The following is a 15,172-nucleotide window of genomic DNA, read 5'->3' on the forward strand; positions in this document are numbered from 1 at the left end:
TAAAAACACACACACACCCAAAAAAAAAATACAAAATATTTTCAAATCCATTTATCAAAACTATTATCAGGTGAAATGTCAAATACAAGTATGAATTGCAATACAACAATAGTTCACCCAAAACTGAAGATTCTGTCATGTGTTTATCCCCATGTGGTTCTAAACCTGCAGTTTTGCAGTGGTTTGATTTGACATTGACGTGTTACATACTGTATTATAAATGAGGTAACGTTAAAAAAAACTTCTGCCATTTCCCTTCAGTTTCAGATTTCATCTGTGAAAATGTCTCGGATCGTTTTGGCATGCACAACATATAACTATCGTCATAAAGTGATATTATTTTATAAAACACATATCGTAAAATAAATAAAACACTTACTTTTGGTGTTTTCCTTGTTAAGATCAATTTCCCCACCTGCTCCAGAGCATCGCGAGTGAAAGAAAATATCTCTGAGAAAAAGTTTAGGAGTGTAACGTTACAAGCAGATACGTTAGATATTACTATAAATAACATGAGGTAACATTAGGTAACGTTTAAAACGATTAACTTCTGGTGTTTCCCAGTGACCTCCGCATCTGCGGACTGCATAGCAATTCAAATCTGTGAGAAATGGTTAAGTTAGGCTTGTTCAGGTGTGCGCAGCAAATAAATATCGTCATATAGAAATATTATCTTATAAAAAACATATCGTAAATGAGGTAAAACACTTAACTGTTACTACTGAACTGTCGGTGTTTTCCTTGTTAAAACCAACTTCCCTGTCTACTTCGCATCGCTGGTGAAAGGAAATATCGCTCTGAGAAAAGGTTTAGGAGTGTACACCACATAAATATCACCTTAAATCAATGTGATGCTATAAAATACATATTTTAAATGAGATAAAAACACTTTCGGATTTTACTGTTTTGATAAAAAGTCCTCGTCTGTTCCGCTTCGCGAGCGAAAGGAAATGTCTCTGAGAAACGTTTAGGCGCATACAGCTCATAAATATCATTATAAAACGATAATGATAAAACATATTTGTAAGTAAGACTAAACACTTTATTTCGCTGTTTTACTTCCTTATGCACTTCGCATTGCGAGCAAAGAAAATGGCGTCTTTGAAAAATATTTCAGACGGGTCAAGCTCGCACACGAGAAAATGTCCCGGATGTGTCTAATAACACTCAACAGTGTTAATAAGGGTTACGCTCCGTTTTTATACCACAAGAGGGGGCTGTTTACACCAGCTAGTGTTAATCGTTTGAAATTCAACCCCACAACTTCTTAAAAGTCCTTAACACTGGCATTTCAACACTGGAGATTTTGCTGTGTATGTGAGTGATTTACTTGGAATGTAGAGGGTTGGACTGCCGCCCTGCTAGGATCAATGCAGAGTGCTGTTGTCATTGTAGTGCCGTCTCCTCCCATCGGCCAAACAGGCAAAGCCACATTTACTGAACCAAGACTAATTCACCATACCACCCTCTTGAGACCTGCAGATTTCCTTTACATGTTACTATAATTAAGAGCACCTAACCTGTGTCTGTCATAGTCCGTCTGCATCCCTACAAATCGCACTTAGCCTAGATTTCTAGTTTATTAGAAGTGTCATTTAATAATATGTGTAATTGTCATTAATAATATGTGGCTGGATTATATCTGCTCAAATTAACATTTGTGTATGCTTTGTAAAACTGTTTAAAATGGTGCCATTCTGAGGAAATGGGCTTCCCCAGCTGAGTCTCCCAAAGGCTTTGCCCAAGGTTTCTTTCTCGTCTTCATCTCAGGGAGTTTGGCCTTTGGTTTGTTCATTGGGTTGTTTGTAAGGTGACATTCTTTGCAAAGATGCTTTTGAATTCTGTTGTAATTAAGAGGTGAAATTATTCATTTGACTTATTTGGTCATTTTAGTCTTGCATAGTACTTCTGAAAACTTATGCTGTTAATCTGGTTTGTGTGCCGTTCAGAACTGATTGTGAATTTTCTAGTTCCTTTCTAGTTGCTGAGTTGTAATTGAGTTTGAATGCAAGGAAACAGAATTGCTGTGAATTTAAAGGCCATGTTGCAGGTTAACCACCACTTTCAATTAATTGGTACATAAATCACTCAAGATATGTATATCATTTTTAAAATGTGAGAGGGCAAATGATGAATTGCCAAGAAATGATGTCCGTCAAAGCCAATTAAATGCATGGTCCGAGGAGAATGAGTGGAGAGTTGGTGAAGTGTCCTGGTGAGTTGCTATCATTTAGCATCGCAGCAATGAGCACGACACATATTTTTTACTGTCATTGAATAGCACAGAGTGAAAAATCAATGTTTTCTTTATATCTAGTGGCAGTGATCATGACGTTAGTTCAGATAAGTACCGGTAACCTTTGTCATAGTGTCGTAGAACTGGTAAACTTTGTCTTTGTCATCTAGAAATAGAAGGCATCATGCTAGCTATATGGACGTTTCTAAGCGTTTATCTCTTCCTCCGGTGAAAATGTTGTTGCAAACGTAGCCACGTGTCTGTCTCGGTGTTTGGCAGGTGCTTGTGTGTGTGCCGTCCCATGGAAACTGCGTTGGACAGCTGTGCTGTAGGGAAGTGAGTGCGTTTTGGTCGCTGTTGGTCGATATCTATCTGTCTCTCTGTCTGTCTATCTATCTATATATCGAGTCTATCTATCTATATATATATCTATGTATTTATCTATAATCTGCGCTATCTGAATACTCTCGTCTACTACTCGTCTCTCTCTAGACACTCTTAATGATCTCAAGGCGGGCTTTGGTAAATTCTCTCCCCAACGTGACGTGATGCAATGCATTGTGGGGGAAAGGAGACTGCTGTAAGATAGTACCTACTTTTTCGTATTATATTCCGTTTTGTGATACCCAACAACATAAAATACAATGGATAAGTTTAAATGTTGAAATGCACTGAATAATTCATATATTTAATTTGGTTTAATTTTTTTTTTTGATGGTTGATGAATAGATAATTTATATAATTAATACATTTAATTTCTTTTTAATATTTTTGGGTTTGATGCATTGATGGATGGGTGGATAGAACTGACTTACATTCAGAAAGCCAACTTTTGAAATTACATTTATTTTGGGCTATTTTGTAATCTGAATATCATGAAGTGCATCTAGATGGTTTCATGTTCCAGACTGGACGGAGCACCGGTCAAGATGTGGTTTTTTTTCCTGTGCTGCATTGCACCAAAGCTTAGAGAGCAGAGTGTTATGAAAATTTTAGTCATAGCTGATCCCTGATTAAAGGAAAGAGAGGAAGATAGCACTCATTTATCAGTATTCATCTCACCCTCACATGCAGTCACTAGAAAGGGCTATTTGATCACTTTGTATCATCCATCTATCATACGGAGCTACCAATGTTACCCCGTTACATCAAGATGAACGTAGTACATGCATCTCCCCTGACACTGACTTCCTGCCATCCTCAGGGGGGTCTAAAGATGCCCTTTCTTGTGGCCGCATCATTTTTTAAGCAGTTGGCATGTAATCCACTGAAAATGTTTCATCATCTGGATTCAAATCACACTGAACTGGATCCTTAAACTGTGCTGCAGAACCTTCATGTCCATGGAGCATTCATTAACTTTGCATTTAGATTACAAGGTTGATAGAAAAAAGAAAACCAACATTTGCGTCTACCTTACACAATCTCATGGTGTAATCATTCACATCCTCATTCACACCAACAGCTCTGACCAGTATCTAGTGCATGTACAGTGCTCTCTCCACCCTCAATACCACGACTTAGGTGCCCTTGAGCAAGGCATCGAACCCCCAACTGCTCCCTGGGCCCCGCAGCATAAATGGCTGCCCACTGCTCCTGGTGTGTGTTCACAGTGTGTGTGTGTTCACTGCTCTGTGTGTGTGCACTTCGGATGGGTTAAATGCAGAGCAAGAATTCTGAGTATGGGTCACCATACTTGGCTGAATGTCACTTTCACTTCACTTCTTCAGATCAACAAAAGCCTAACACTGATGGATTTTTGTACAGTAAATATTTTTCATTGTAAATTACAGCAAAATGACTTTTGAAAAACCAGCCCTGAGAGTTTTGTGCCTAGTTAGTTAGTACAGTTCTGTTACCTGGAGTTAGATGTAAACTACACAAACTGGCTCTAAAGTGAAGCGTTCAGAATTAGCCATCCATTAGCTATTCTAATGGAATAAATATTTGCGTTTAAATAACAAATATTTTGTTATATTATGATAGATGTTTTACCAATGCATTTATTGATTTAATAATTTTAATGTATTTGATTAGTTTTTTATTGATTGATTCATTGATTGATCTAGTGATAAAATACTTATAAAATACTAAATATATATATATAGATATATAGATATAGATATATATATTAGGGATGTCCCGATCAGGTTTTTTTGTCCTCGAGTCCAAGTCATTTGATTTTGAGTATCTGCTGATACCGAGTCCCGATCCGATACTTCTATAATACATAAAAAAAGAATAAAGAAGAGCGAAAAAACAGATCCAGGATCTTCAATAAATTACATTTTGAAATATATTCAAATATAAAACAGCTATTTTAAATAGGCTAGTAAAAATATATATATATATATATATCCGAGTCCTGATCGGGAGGTAACGTCCGATTCCGATCGAGTCTGAAACCACGCGATCGGGCCCGATTTCCGATCACGTGATCGGATCTGGACATCCCTAATATATATATAATATAATAATAATAATAATAATAAAAATAATTTGAGTAAATGAGTGATCTTAAAGTGCCCCTAGTCCCAGCTAATCAGCATTATAATATCATTTTCCTGCGGCTGTATGGAGATTTTAGATGCATGACATTTACAGCTCAGGTGATTGGTCCAAAAAGTTCTGTGGTCCAAGAAGAGCAGATCACTACTTTTCCTAAAGGCTAGCTTGACTGCCATTTGAAAACTTATAATTGAGTTGCTAGTAGCTTCCTCAACAGTGCCTGAGACTTTCCACCTGGTCAAGTAAGTAAATTGAACTGAATGGTGAGTTTCTACTGAATATTTTATTCTAAAATGAAGCCGTCACTGGCAAATTGGCCCATGGTGCCTTGCTGATTGACAGTGTTACAGCCCGCTCAAGGTTCCATTGGATTTCTTTCATCCTGTACTGATGCAGTGGTATAACTGGTCAGATGGGTAGTAGACAATTAAAAAACACTGTTCGGAGAGATGGCCTGGGGCAGGGCCAGTGGGAGGGACTTTAATAAAGACCTTTAAACACTGTCGTTTCAAGGCAGCCAAGCACCAAATGTGAGTAAATATTGGCTTTGGTGAGTAAATAAAATGTTGGGAACTATGAGGAACTGCAACTTTACCTAGTTTAGGGTGAATGTTTTTGGTCTGTAGATTACTGTTAGACATACGTCGAATACCAACAAATTTTTTGTTATATTTTTGCATGTATAGTGTTGAGTGAAATATCTGTGACATTAAGCCACCAAAACAAAATATACATGGAATAAAGTCACTATGCTTTGATGTTTGCTTTTTGACAGGTACAGTTTCACTGTGACATAGACTATACTGTTTGTCATAAATATGTCAGTTTTTCAAATGAAAAAGCTTCATAATTGTTGTCATGAAAAAAAATATATATATCATCAGGGTATAATATGTATATATATATATAAGTGTGTGTGTGTGTGTGTGTGTATGTATGTGTTTGTGTTTTTTAAAGTAATATAAAATACATTGTTCGTTTTCACCAGAAGGAGATTGAATTTTGGGTCCTACTTTTGACTGATTTTATACATTATTGATTAAATCCCAGACCACAAAATCTATGAAGGCAGGTATTGACTTTACAGCGTGAAGACACAGTGATTTAATGTGTACAATTGTTGATGTGCAAGTAATGTTCGATATGTTAATCTAAGCCTCGCTGTGCCTAAAATCCATTATGAGACTCATGCTCTGCTTGGCTTGAGAAAACAATCAGAGACACAGAAGAAGAAGAAGAAACATTTCTGTGAGTCCAGCAATGATGAGTTAGTTTGCATGGATATTAGGTAGGTTTCAGTCCAGAGATTGAGTTATGAAGATATTAAAACATGTCTTGTCTTGAAACGTGCCGACACCCCACTGTGATGCCAATGGAGATGTAAATGCTAACCCTGTTTGGTTATATCCCAGACATTCTGTTGCCAATAAACAACCTATGCCAGGAATAAAATAATTGCTTGGCTGAAGTGTCTGTGATTGGCTGCAAGAGCAGGTTTTGGCTCGTATGAGGTTAGTATGCAATATTGCATGCTTTCCTTATGACATCCTGTTTGACAAGTGAATTTAGATTATTTTAAAGCTTTTTTTAAATGGATTTTAAGATGTTTGCTGTTCAGTTGTCATTTATAGTTGGTTAGCTGCTCAATAAATAACTCTGAGTGCTTTTTAGTCACTTTTACTATTGTTCATACTGAGGGGACCTTTAAACTAAAAACTTTAAAAAATTGCAAACTTTTGAAAATGGGTTTCAAAGTGCACGTTTTTGAAAGCGGTACTGTTATCGTCTTAGTAAAATGTCAATTTGTGAAAACGGTGACATCATTCACTTGCGTGTTACATGTTTGTGTAGTTTTTATTGACAAAGTGACATCGACACACTGTAAATAAATAAATAAATAATAAAATAAAAAATCGGTCAATTTTTTTCAAAATAATTTTGGCAGCTGTGGTTGCCAGAATAATTTTGTAAGAAAAACATTTACAAAATGTTTTGATTTTACAGTATAAAACTGTAATTTACAAAAAAGAAAATTTGAGTGCAAACTAGTCAATTCAACAATGCACACTGCTACTAAAATATTGTATCTTTAACATAAACTGACAACCACCATAATAATGCAGGAGGTAAAAGAGACTGTAGTATGAAGAATAAGTTAATCACAAGTAGCTTTTCCACAAGCTGAAGTATATACTAATATAGAGAAGGCACACAGAGTAATTTACACAAACACTAAACACCATCATGGTAACTCACATGACACTTAAATATTGCAATAAACATTCATTAAAGAACAGAAGAACAAACATAAAACCCACATGTGCATAAAAGATTACAAACATGACAAAACATGATTATTTAAACACAATACTTTCAATTATGGAGTGTAATGCAGGGAATTCTGGGAATATCAGTGTACCGTTTATTTATTTATATATATTTTTTTACTGTAAATTATACATTAATTTGTTCTTTTTTACTTCTTAAAACTTAACAATTAACGGCATTTTACTGTAAAATTGCATGAAATGACTGTTACAGTCTTTCCTCTGTATATAGTACGAGCACTTACTGTTAACCTATTAACTTTTTTTTGTAGCGTTTTTACAATATTTGACAGTTGAAATTACAATCATTTTTTACAGTGCAGCTACTGGCCTAGCATGCATAATATAGTATTTGAAGTTGTACTTTAGGATTCATATGAACGGGGAATGTTTTGACGAGATTAATTTTGTTGTTTTTGTTGCTTTTATAACCTTTTTGGATCATGCAAGTTTTGATTAACTGTATTATCAATGGCTTGTCAGAAACCTCCCAAGTTTCATGAAAAATATCTTAAATTGTATTTCAAAAACTACAGTCTTATGGCTTTGGAACGACATGAGGGAAAGTAATGACATAATGAAGTAATGAGGTTTAATTTCAGGGTGAAGTACTAAGTTCAGTGCATAACCTTTCCCCCACAGTATTTGACATGGATCATACCTTAAGTCACTGGAATTGCTGTGGTGAAGTGCGCTAATGGTTTTCAAAGTGATCAGATGCATTTCACCTGGTGGACTATGAAACGGTCCAAAAAGTCCTCTTAAATTATATTGAAGGACCCCAGCCATATTAAGACTAGAATATCTTACAGACAGAATTAGGCTAATGGGAAACCACCTAGCAACTATCCAGAACACCCTAGCAACTGCATAAAAATACCATAGCACTAGGCCGGCAATGTTTTGCATGTACAAGCACTGCTCACATTTTCTCCTGAAGAAAGGTTAAAATCTAGTTTTATTCTTGGTCTAATGATTCCCAAACTCCTTGTATAAAGATTTTACTAAGCGTATGTCGAGCTGGTGATAAACTCTAGCGACGTTCTCGCCTATTTAATATGCTGTTATTTAATTTAAGCTAGTAAATGAGCAACCTTTGTTCAGGCACAAGGGAAATTGCGAACAAACAGAGAGGTATGTTGAACAATTTCTCTTTGCTTTTGATCTTCCCTTCTGGGAAAGAAAATGCTGTTGCAGGAAAATCACAGAGAACTTTCAACGTGATGAGACAACTTAATCTTTGTCTGTTCCTTCAGCTGCATTGCACTTGCAAACGTGTGTAAATGTAAGCACATGCATGTCCTCGTCTGCACCTGTCCATGGGTTACCTGGGTTCTCCATAACCACCGTTAAGAAATATTATCTCCATAGTTGGTCCAATAACTTCCAAATGACTTTTAAGCAAATCCCTATGCCAGCCGCCCACCATCGGTTCTTTAATGAATTATTTTCCTAGTCTGTGTGCATCTGTCCAGTCCCTCAAGTCTATTGATAGCTGATGGCAACAGAGATTTTCATTAAACCCTTATTAGCATTGACCCTACAATACATGTTGTGCGACTCTTATTGGGGACTGTTCTGCTGACTCCAGGGATAGCTGAAGGCTTTTGGCACTTTCAGTCCAATTTACTGATGTCTAACGAGGCTATTGAGCAATGCTGGCAGGGTTTAAAGAATTCGTTTTCTGAAGCACTGAAGGTTATGTCAGATGTAGAACAATGGAGCCTCTTGTTGATAGTAGATGCAAATTGATGCCTTAATGCCTTCAGTGTAGAGCTTATACAGTATTTGTTGTTGCTTCTGATGTTTATTTCATTCTTTTATGGCATTTTGATTATTTACAGCTGTGCTGAAAACAAGGAGGTGGGATTTGTGTGTCTATCAGTGTTGTTCTTAAATTATATAAAAATATATTCAATCCATATTTTGATTTAAATAAATCAAATCAGTAATTTAAATAAAGATTAAATAAAATGTAAAAAAAAATGACAGCTTAACGTAAACAAAATTCACTGTTCACAATACACATTATTCAAAGCAGCTTTACAGAAAACCATGATGTTTGTTTATTATATCTGAATAACCTTATGCCTTGTCGCATTTTACAGATTATATACATTTGCAATTAATATACAATTTATGACAGTTTACAATTAATCAAGCAGTTGAGATATTCTAAACCGTAAATATCTTCCTACGTTAGCACAGTATACTGTATGTATACAGATAAAGTTGGACACATTTACAAATCTAAATTTATATAAAGAGCCTGGCAATAATATAGTTACATTTTGTTAAGATTTGCTATATTGTGTATATCTCTTTATGTGAGTGCACTGTATGTATGCAGATAAAGTTAGATATGTGCATCCATCTTTATAAATGACTAAAACTAAAATATAAAAAAATAGAAACACTAAAAAATAGAAACGGAAACTGAAAATATGAAAGCAAAAGCTAATTCAAAACAATAAATCCTATAATAGTATATGAATAACACCAAAAACACACTAGTAAAATATTCAAATGTTAAAAGTGAATTTAAATAAGACATTAGTTCAGTGTGTTGATTTAAGAGGGGCCCTTAATTACACGCTGACACAAACCACCTCAACTGGTTAGACTCCATCACTGTGTGTTGTATCTGAACTGAAGAAACAATTAGTTTGTTCAATGCCAAGACCTTAATCTAAAAAACCATTGATTTGGTATTGATAGTGTGACCATGAACTCAGGACCTTTTGACTTGCACTCAAAGTGAAAGATCTGCAACTTATCTGCAATATATAATTTTTTCTCGTTCCAGATATGTTGATGATGTCATATCCAGAATTGGACGAATGTTTCCAGATATGTCAATCGAACTTTTCCGGCCAAATGGGACATCGGCAGTTATCTTGGTGAGATGCTTTGTGCATAACATTTTGTATTTGAAACATACATACATTTATGAGAGCACAATTTGACTGGCTTGCAATTAACTCCGTAAAGACAGAATAAAAATAAGTCAAATTTTGTAGAAAAGTAAGCTTCCATAAAATGCTAAATGTTTCAGTTTCCTGAATAATGGTGTATAAGAGTTAATGGTGAAGGAGAGCTGGATGCCCTTGTACTCGGGGAGCAATCTCTCTGTTGACTGCTCTGTCAGTCTCCTTGTGAGTTGTCCCTGAGAACATCCCAGAGGGGCCGGGATTGTTGACTTTTTGAGGAGTTCACGCCACACTTTCAAAGTTTTGGAGGGTGCATGCATGATAATGGAAGTAAAGACAGACAGAAGAGATTTATTACAGATGAACTCTCTCTGAATGATTTCCAGCAATCCTTTTAGCTCCATTAAGATTAAATTGTTGTGATCGGAGCCTTTCCTCACCAAAATCAATTAGATATTTTGAGTTTATTTGTTTATGCTAGTTATTAGTTACATGTGATGTTAAGGTAATGTTGACTCTTGTGAAGCTGTGTTATGGTGTTAATTGGGAATTTACAAATATTTATTTTCTTTTTCTTTTTTTCTTATTATTTTTCCTATCTTCCCAATTAATTTATATGGTGGTTAAGATCCATTCTGGATGTTTGCTTGTTAGCTCCCTAAAAGGCGAGATGTTGCACACCACTTTAGCAAGGCACTTAACCCTGATGATCTGTTGAGATTGACTGACTTGGGTTCCCAGAGACCCTAAGGCTTTGTGTTAAAAATGTAGTATTGAAATTTAAATATAATTCTGTATACCAGAGAACGTTAATATGTGAAAGTGTATTGGCAAGCAGATGTAAGATTTCTCATGGAGGACGTTTAAAAGCATGCCAAGTGTCATGCTCATTCAAACTTAAGCCAAATTCATTTTGTAGGCATTAAAAATAATAAAAAAATATTTAAAAACTATTTTTTAGTATCAATAGTATCAATAAATATTAAAGTATTAAAAATAATAAATTATAAGTAAAATAAGTATCATGTTAGTTTAGGTTAGTGCAATCCAGTAGCTAAAAAATAATGTAGTCATTCCTATAAAATCATAAAATAAATAAAGAGAAAAAAAATTGGTATTTTGAGTTTTTGGTTGCATTTTTTAATGTAAATGTCATTTTAGAAGCCAGAATATATTAACATGAAAAATGCACCGTAGTAATCATGCATTTAGCCACACAGATCATTTAAATTTGTTCGTCATCATCAATGTGTCGTTTACAATTTTTTCCTTCTCATTTAGTCATGTCTCATTTCAACTAGGGCACCACGTGAGCCAGGCTTGACTTGGTGCCTCCTCTGTGATATAAATAAATAAATAAATTAGGTGTATTACACCCCCCAGGGCTGGACTGGGACAAAAAAAGGGCCCTAGCATTTTTGCTTACACCGGCCCACCACAATCGGTCGGACACAAACAACCAGTACGCCATCCTTGGGATCCCTGTAGATATGCATATCTACTCTTCCATTCCCCAAAACCCCTACAAAGCTGAGAACTAAGTGCCATGGACCAGTGCACCAGTGCAGGTGGACCAGTGTACTCACGATCTCTCTTGACTGACTCCCTGGTGATCAAAGGTGCTCTCCTCCACTGCTAACTCAACTTGGCTTGACTATACATAAGGACAGAGAGAGAGATGATTACAATTATTTTCAATGAACCAGACAGCAGAAAAACTATTTTACAATTGCAAGTATAGGCTACTTTGTTTTAAAGAGCACAAACCCCTCTTTAATATGACACAAAACAAAATGTACCTCTCTTTGTTGAGATACTTCCCATAAAAAAAGAAAAGCAAACTATACTACCAAATTACTCAAACCAAACGTTCTAATAATATATACGATAATCATATTATTCACTCACCATTAATATTGCATATTAATGATATTGGAAATTAATTAGAAACATGAGAATATATCTTCTTCGTTGAATATACAGCTAAACAAAAATATACAGCTTTCAAAATGCAAGGTGGGTTTTAATCCCCAAATAGCATGCGTTAGCTTACCTCTCTTCCACCGTATAGCTCGTCGTGGGTGCCTTTACGCAGCCTTTTAGAGTAATAATTAAAATAATCAAATGGCATTAAGTTTTTCTAGACAATCTGACAGATTTTATAATAGCGACAATGATTATGTTGTCTTATTATAATATTCATTCATTTAGGTAACGTTAAATCATCATCTTCGTCGTGGCCCAGCCAGACACACACACACACACACACACACACTATCCTCCTGCACCCGCCCGGATTAATACTCCCTCCCTGTTAATCATGTAGCTACCATGCTTACTGATTCAATTACACTCTCCTGCTCACTCTGTCCCTCCTTGACTTCACTATCAGACACCTGCTCTTCTGCCTGGATGCCGCCAGCGCCGCCATGGCTAGTCACCTCCATGTGCTATGTTCACCTGTTTTTGCAAAATGTCATCAGGTACTGTAGGCTTGGAAACTGAAGCTACAGCACTAAACATGTTGGTTATCTTTGCACATGTTGAATTTTTATTTTTTTGGCCCGTAACTTCTCCGCACCCCCCTTGCGCTTTTGTTTCTGGCTCTGAGCCACTGACTGCATCTGACACAAGAAACCGAGAGGGGGGGGTGGAGCCTGTTAAGAGATGATCAGGCCAGCCCAGTGTCAGTATGGAAAATGAACCAATGGGCCGCTGTCCCTGCTTTATGGGCCGGTCTTTGGCCAATTTAAAAAAAAAAAAAAAATGTATTATATCGACTGGCCCCAAAGTGCATCGGACCATCGGGCATTTGCCCGGTATACCAGATTACCAGTCCAGTCCTGGACACCCCTGATTGCAACATAAGTTGTCACAATCAGTCATCTGAATATTTTTGTCAATGGATATTTTTCTTGTCTCCTCTTAATGTTTTTCCATTCTACCTAGATTACTTTTTTATAGTCTTTTTGGATTATCACATTCTGAGATGTCAATTGTCAGTTGGGTCATTCACACCATCCCTGAGACTTCCTCTGACACTTCTCTGCTGCTGTCATGCCTTTTGGCAACGCTGACTGAGAGGATAGAGAGACTGAGGGATCTTGGCAGTGGTGCCAAGAAGACTACAAATGCCCCTTCCACAGCAGTGGGAGTTCAGTGGTTCACACCCACAGGGCATACACTTCCAGATGGCCCAGTTGGCATGCCGGAGTGATCTGTCACTGTGGGGGCTAAATCACTGCCAGGCCCTTCTTCTGACATGCTTTTCTACGGTGTTCAACAAAGTGTTCAGCGAAAATAAAATTGAAATCCCCATTGTGACAGTTTGTGCATATGTAAATAAAGATAATGATTTCTGAGTTAGCGAGGATTTGCATTTTTTTTTTTTCTAACAGGAAGTTGGCACGTCGGTCATTTAATTGCTTTTTATCTCTTTAAAAGTTTTTTTATTTCATATTTAATTGCATTGAACTTCAGATAAAAATCGTTTATCTTTATTATATTTTTTATCTTTGATTATTTTTATAAAAAATCTTTTATTATTTTTTTATTTGTAATGCTTTATTTTTTTACTTATTTTACTTACCTTTGCTTTGAATATCAGATCCAAAAGTCCTTTTTTATTTAGAATTTATTTTTAATATTTAATTTTATTTAAACATTTTGGTTTTCTTTGCATTGAACATAAGATCTAAAAGTATTTTTTGATTACTTTTATTTTATTTTTGAGTATTTTTTTGTTTTGTTTTAATTGAATTATTCTTTGCATTACATCACATCCAAGCCTTTTATTTTTTTTATTGTTAGGATTCCGACCCACTAGTTGAGAGCCACTAAATCTATTTTTCCATCGTGCTGTTTTTATGTACATTTTGAAGTAATGAGTGATGGGTCCACCAAATCTCTTAAATCACAAAATGGTTTTTACACTCACTTGAGGTGATTTTTGACTTGTGCGAAACGGGGTTAATGTGAATAATGGGGATAAAAACACATTTGCCAAATAAATTCCTCCATGCGCATCAAAAATGTTGCGTGACTAACCAGCATCCAATCATTTAAAAATCAGTTTTATGATCTAAAATGCACCTCTCTCCGCTGCTCTGAAAAAAATGGGATATCTGAAATGATGTTATGGTCATTCTGAAATGTCTGAGCATTTCCCAAACAGCAGAATCAACCTCTGAAAGCAATGACCGCATTTATTGCATTTTGTTTCCTCGCTCTAATTTGAAAGTAATTTATCATATATGAATATTATTATATTCAGTGTCTTCTCTTTTACTTTTCTTAGTGATATTAGTGGCAGTTTATCAGGAAGTGACAATTTTGTTCTCTTCGATCGGTTGTATGGAAATGGTGCATGCTTATTCGTAAATGTTTTATGCGATATTCTTTTTATAATTTTGCGTATACGTTTAATTAGCAAATTTGGGTGGAAGCCCAGCTTATATTAGAGGTGAATTTATTGTTGGTTTGTTTTCCTGTCCCTTTCCTGTACCAGTGAATGAAAGGGAGGGTTTAAAACATCACAGTGTGGTACACATCTGCCATTGATAACAAGAAGCAATCAAGCTGTCTCTGCAGCAGTGCTGCATCTCTTAAAAATCAGTTTGTAAACAGGAACGGCTGTGCAGAGTGAGACTGAATTAATTGGGGCACGGGACGGCTCTCTATGGGCATATTCTGCCTAACAGCCTTGCCCGACCATAATTAGGGGATGTTAATTAACATGGAAAATGCACCTTTCTTAGGCCCTCTGCTTTCCTTGGCCCTGTAATTCCATTATCTTAACCTCGTACCCGCTTATTAACTGTCTGACCGATATTAACTATATGCAGAAGCATGGCAAACAATATTCATTTTTTTCAGAGCAGTGGAGAGAGGTGCATTTTAGATCCTAAAACCGATTTTTAAATGTGCTGCCACAAACTGGCGCTCGTCACTCCTGCAGCAGTCTAGATTAAAGTGAGTTATGAACGTGAAAAATCCCAGAGGGTTTTGCCCGAGTTACAGATGTAGAGTGAGTATGGAAATTAACGCGTGTATAGGCAGTTGCACAGAAATGCTTTTAACTGGCTTCAGTAGAATATATTGTGTTTTTTAAGCCTGTGAACTGATGGTTGTTTTTTTGTTTTAGATTCCAGAAAGATCTCATGTCACACACA

General features: G+C 36.0%; 1 protein-coding gene across 2 annotated transcripts in view; it reads left to right on the forward strand.

Annotated features, from left to right (window-relative positions):
• The window catches only part of LOC132114826 (mediator of RNA polymerase II transcription subunit 27), a 71,782-nt gene that overhangs the window by 33,053 nt on the left and 23,557 nt on the right, over positions 1-15,172 (forward strand). For both annotated transcript variants that reach the window (XR_009425367.1, XM_059523178.1), the window contains exon 4: positions 9,878-9,971. Coding sequence is in view for 1 of the 2 variants with exons in the window: in XM_059523178.1 (XP_059379161.1) it covers positions 9,878-9,971 (94 nt within the window). In the remaining variant the exon portion in view is untranslated. The remainder of the gene's footprint in view (positions 1-9,877; positions 9,972-15,172) is intronic.

The sequence above is a fragment of the Carassius carassius genome, chromosome 34 (genome assembly GCF_963082965.1).
Source record: "Carassius carassius chromosome 34, fCarCar2.1, whole genome shotgun sequence".
Taxonomy (NCBI): Eukaryota; Metazoa; Chordata; class Actinopteri; order Cypriniformes; family Cyprinidae; genus Carassius; species Carassius carassius.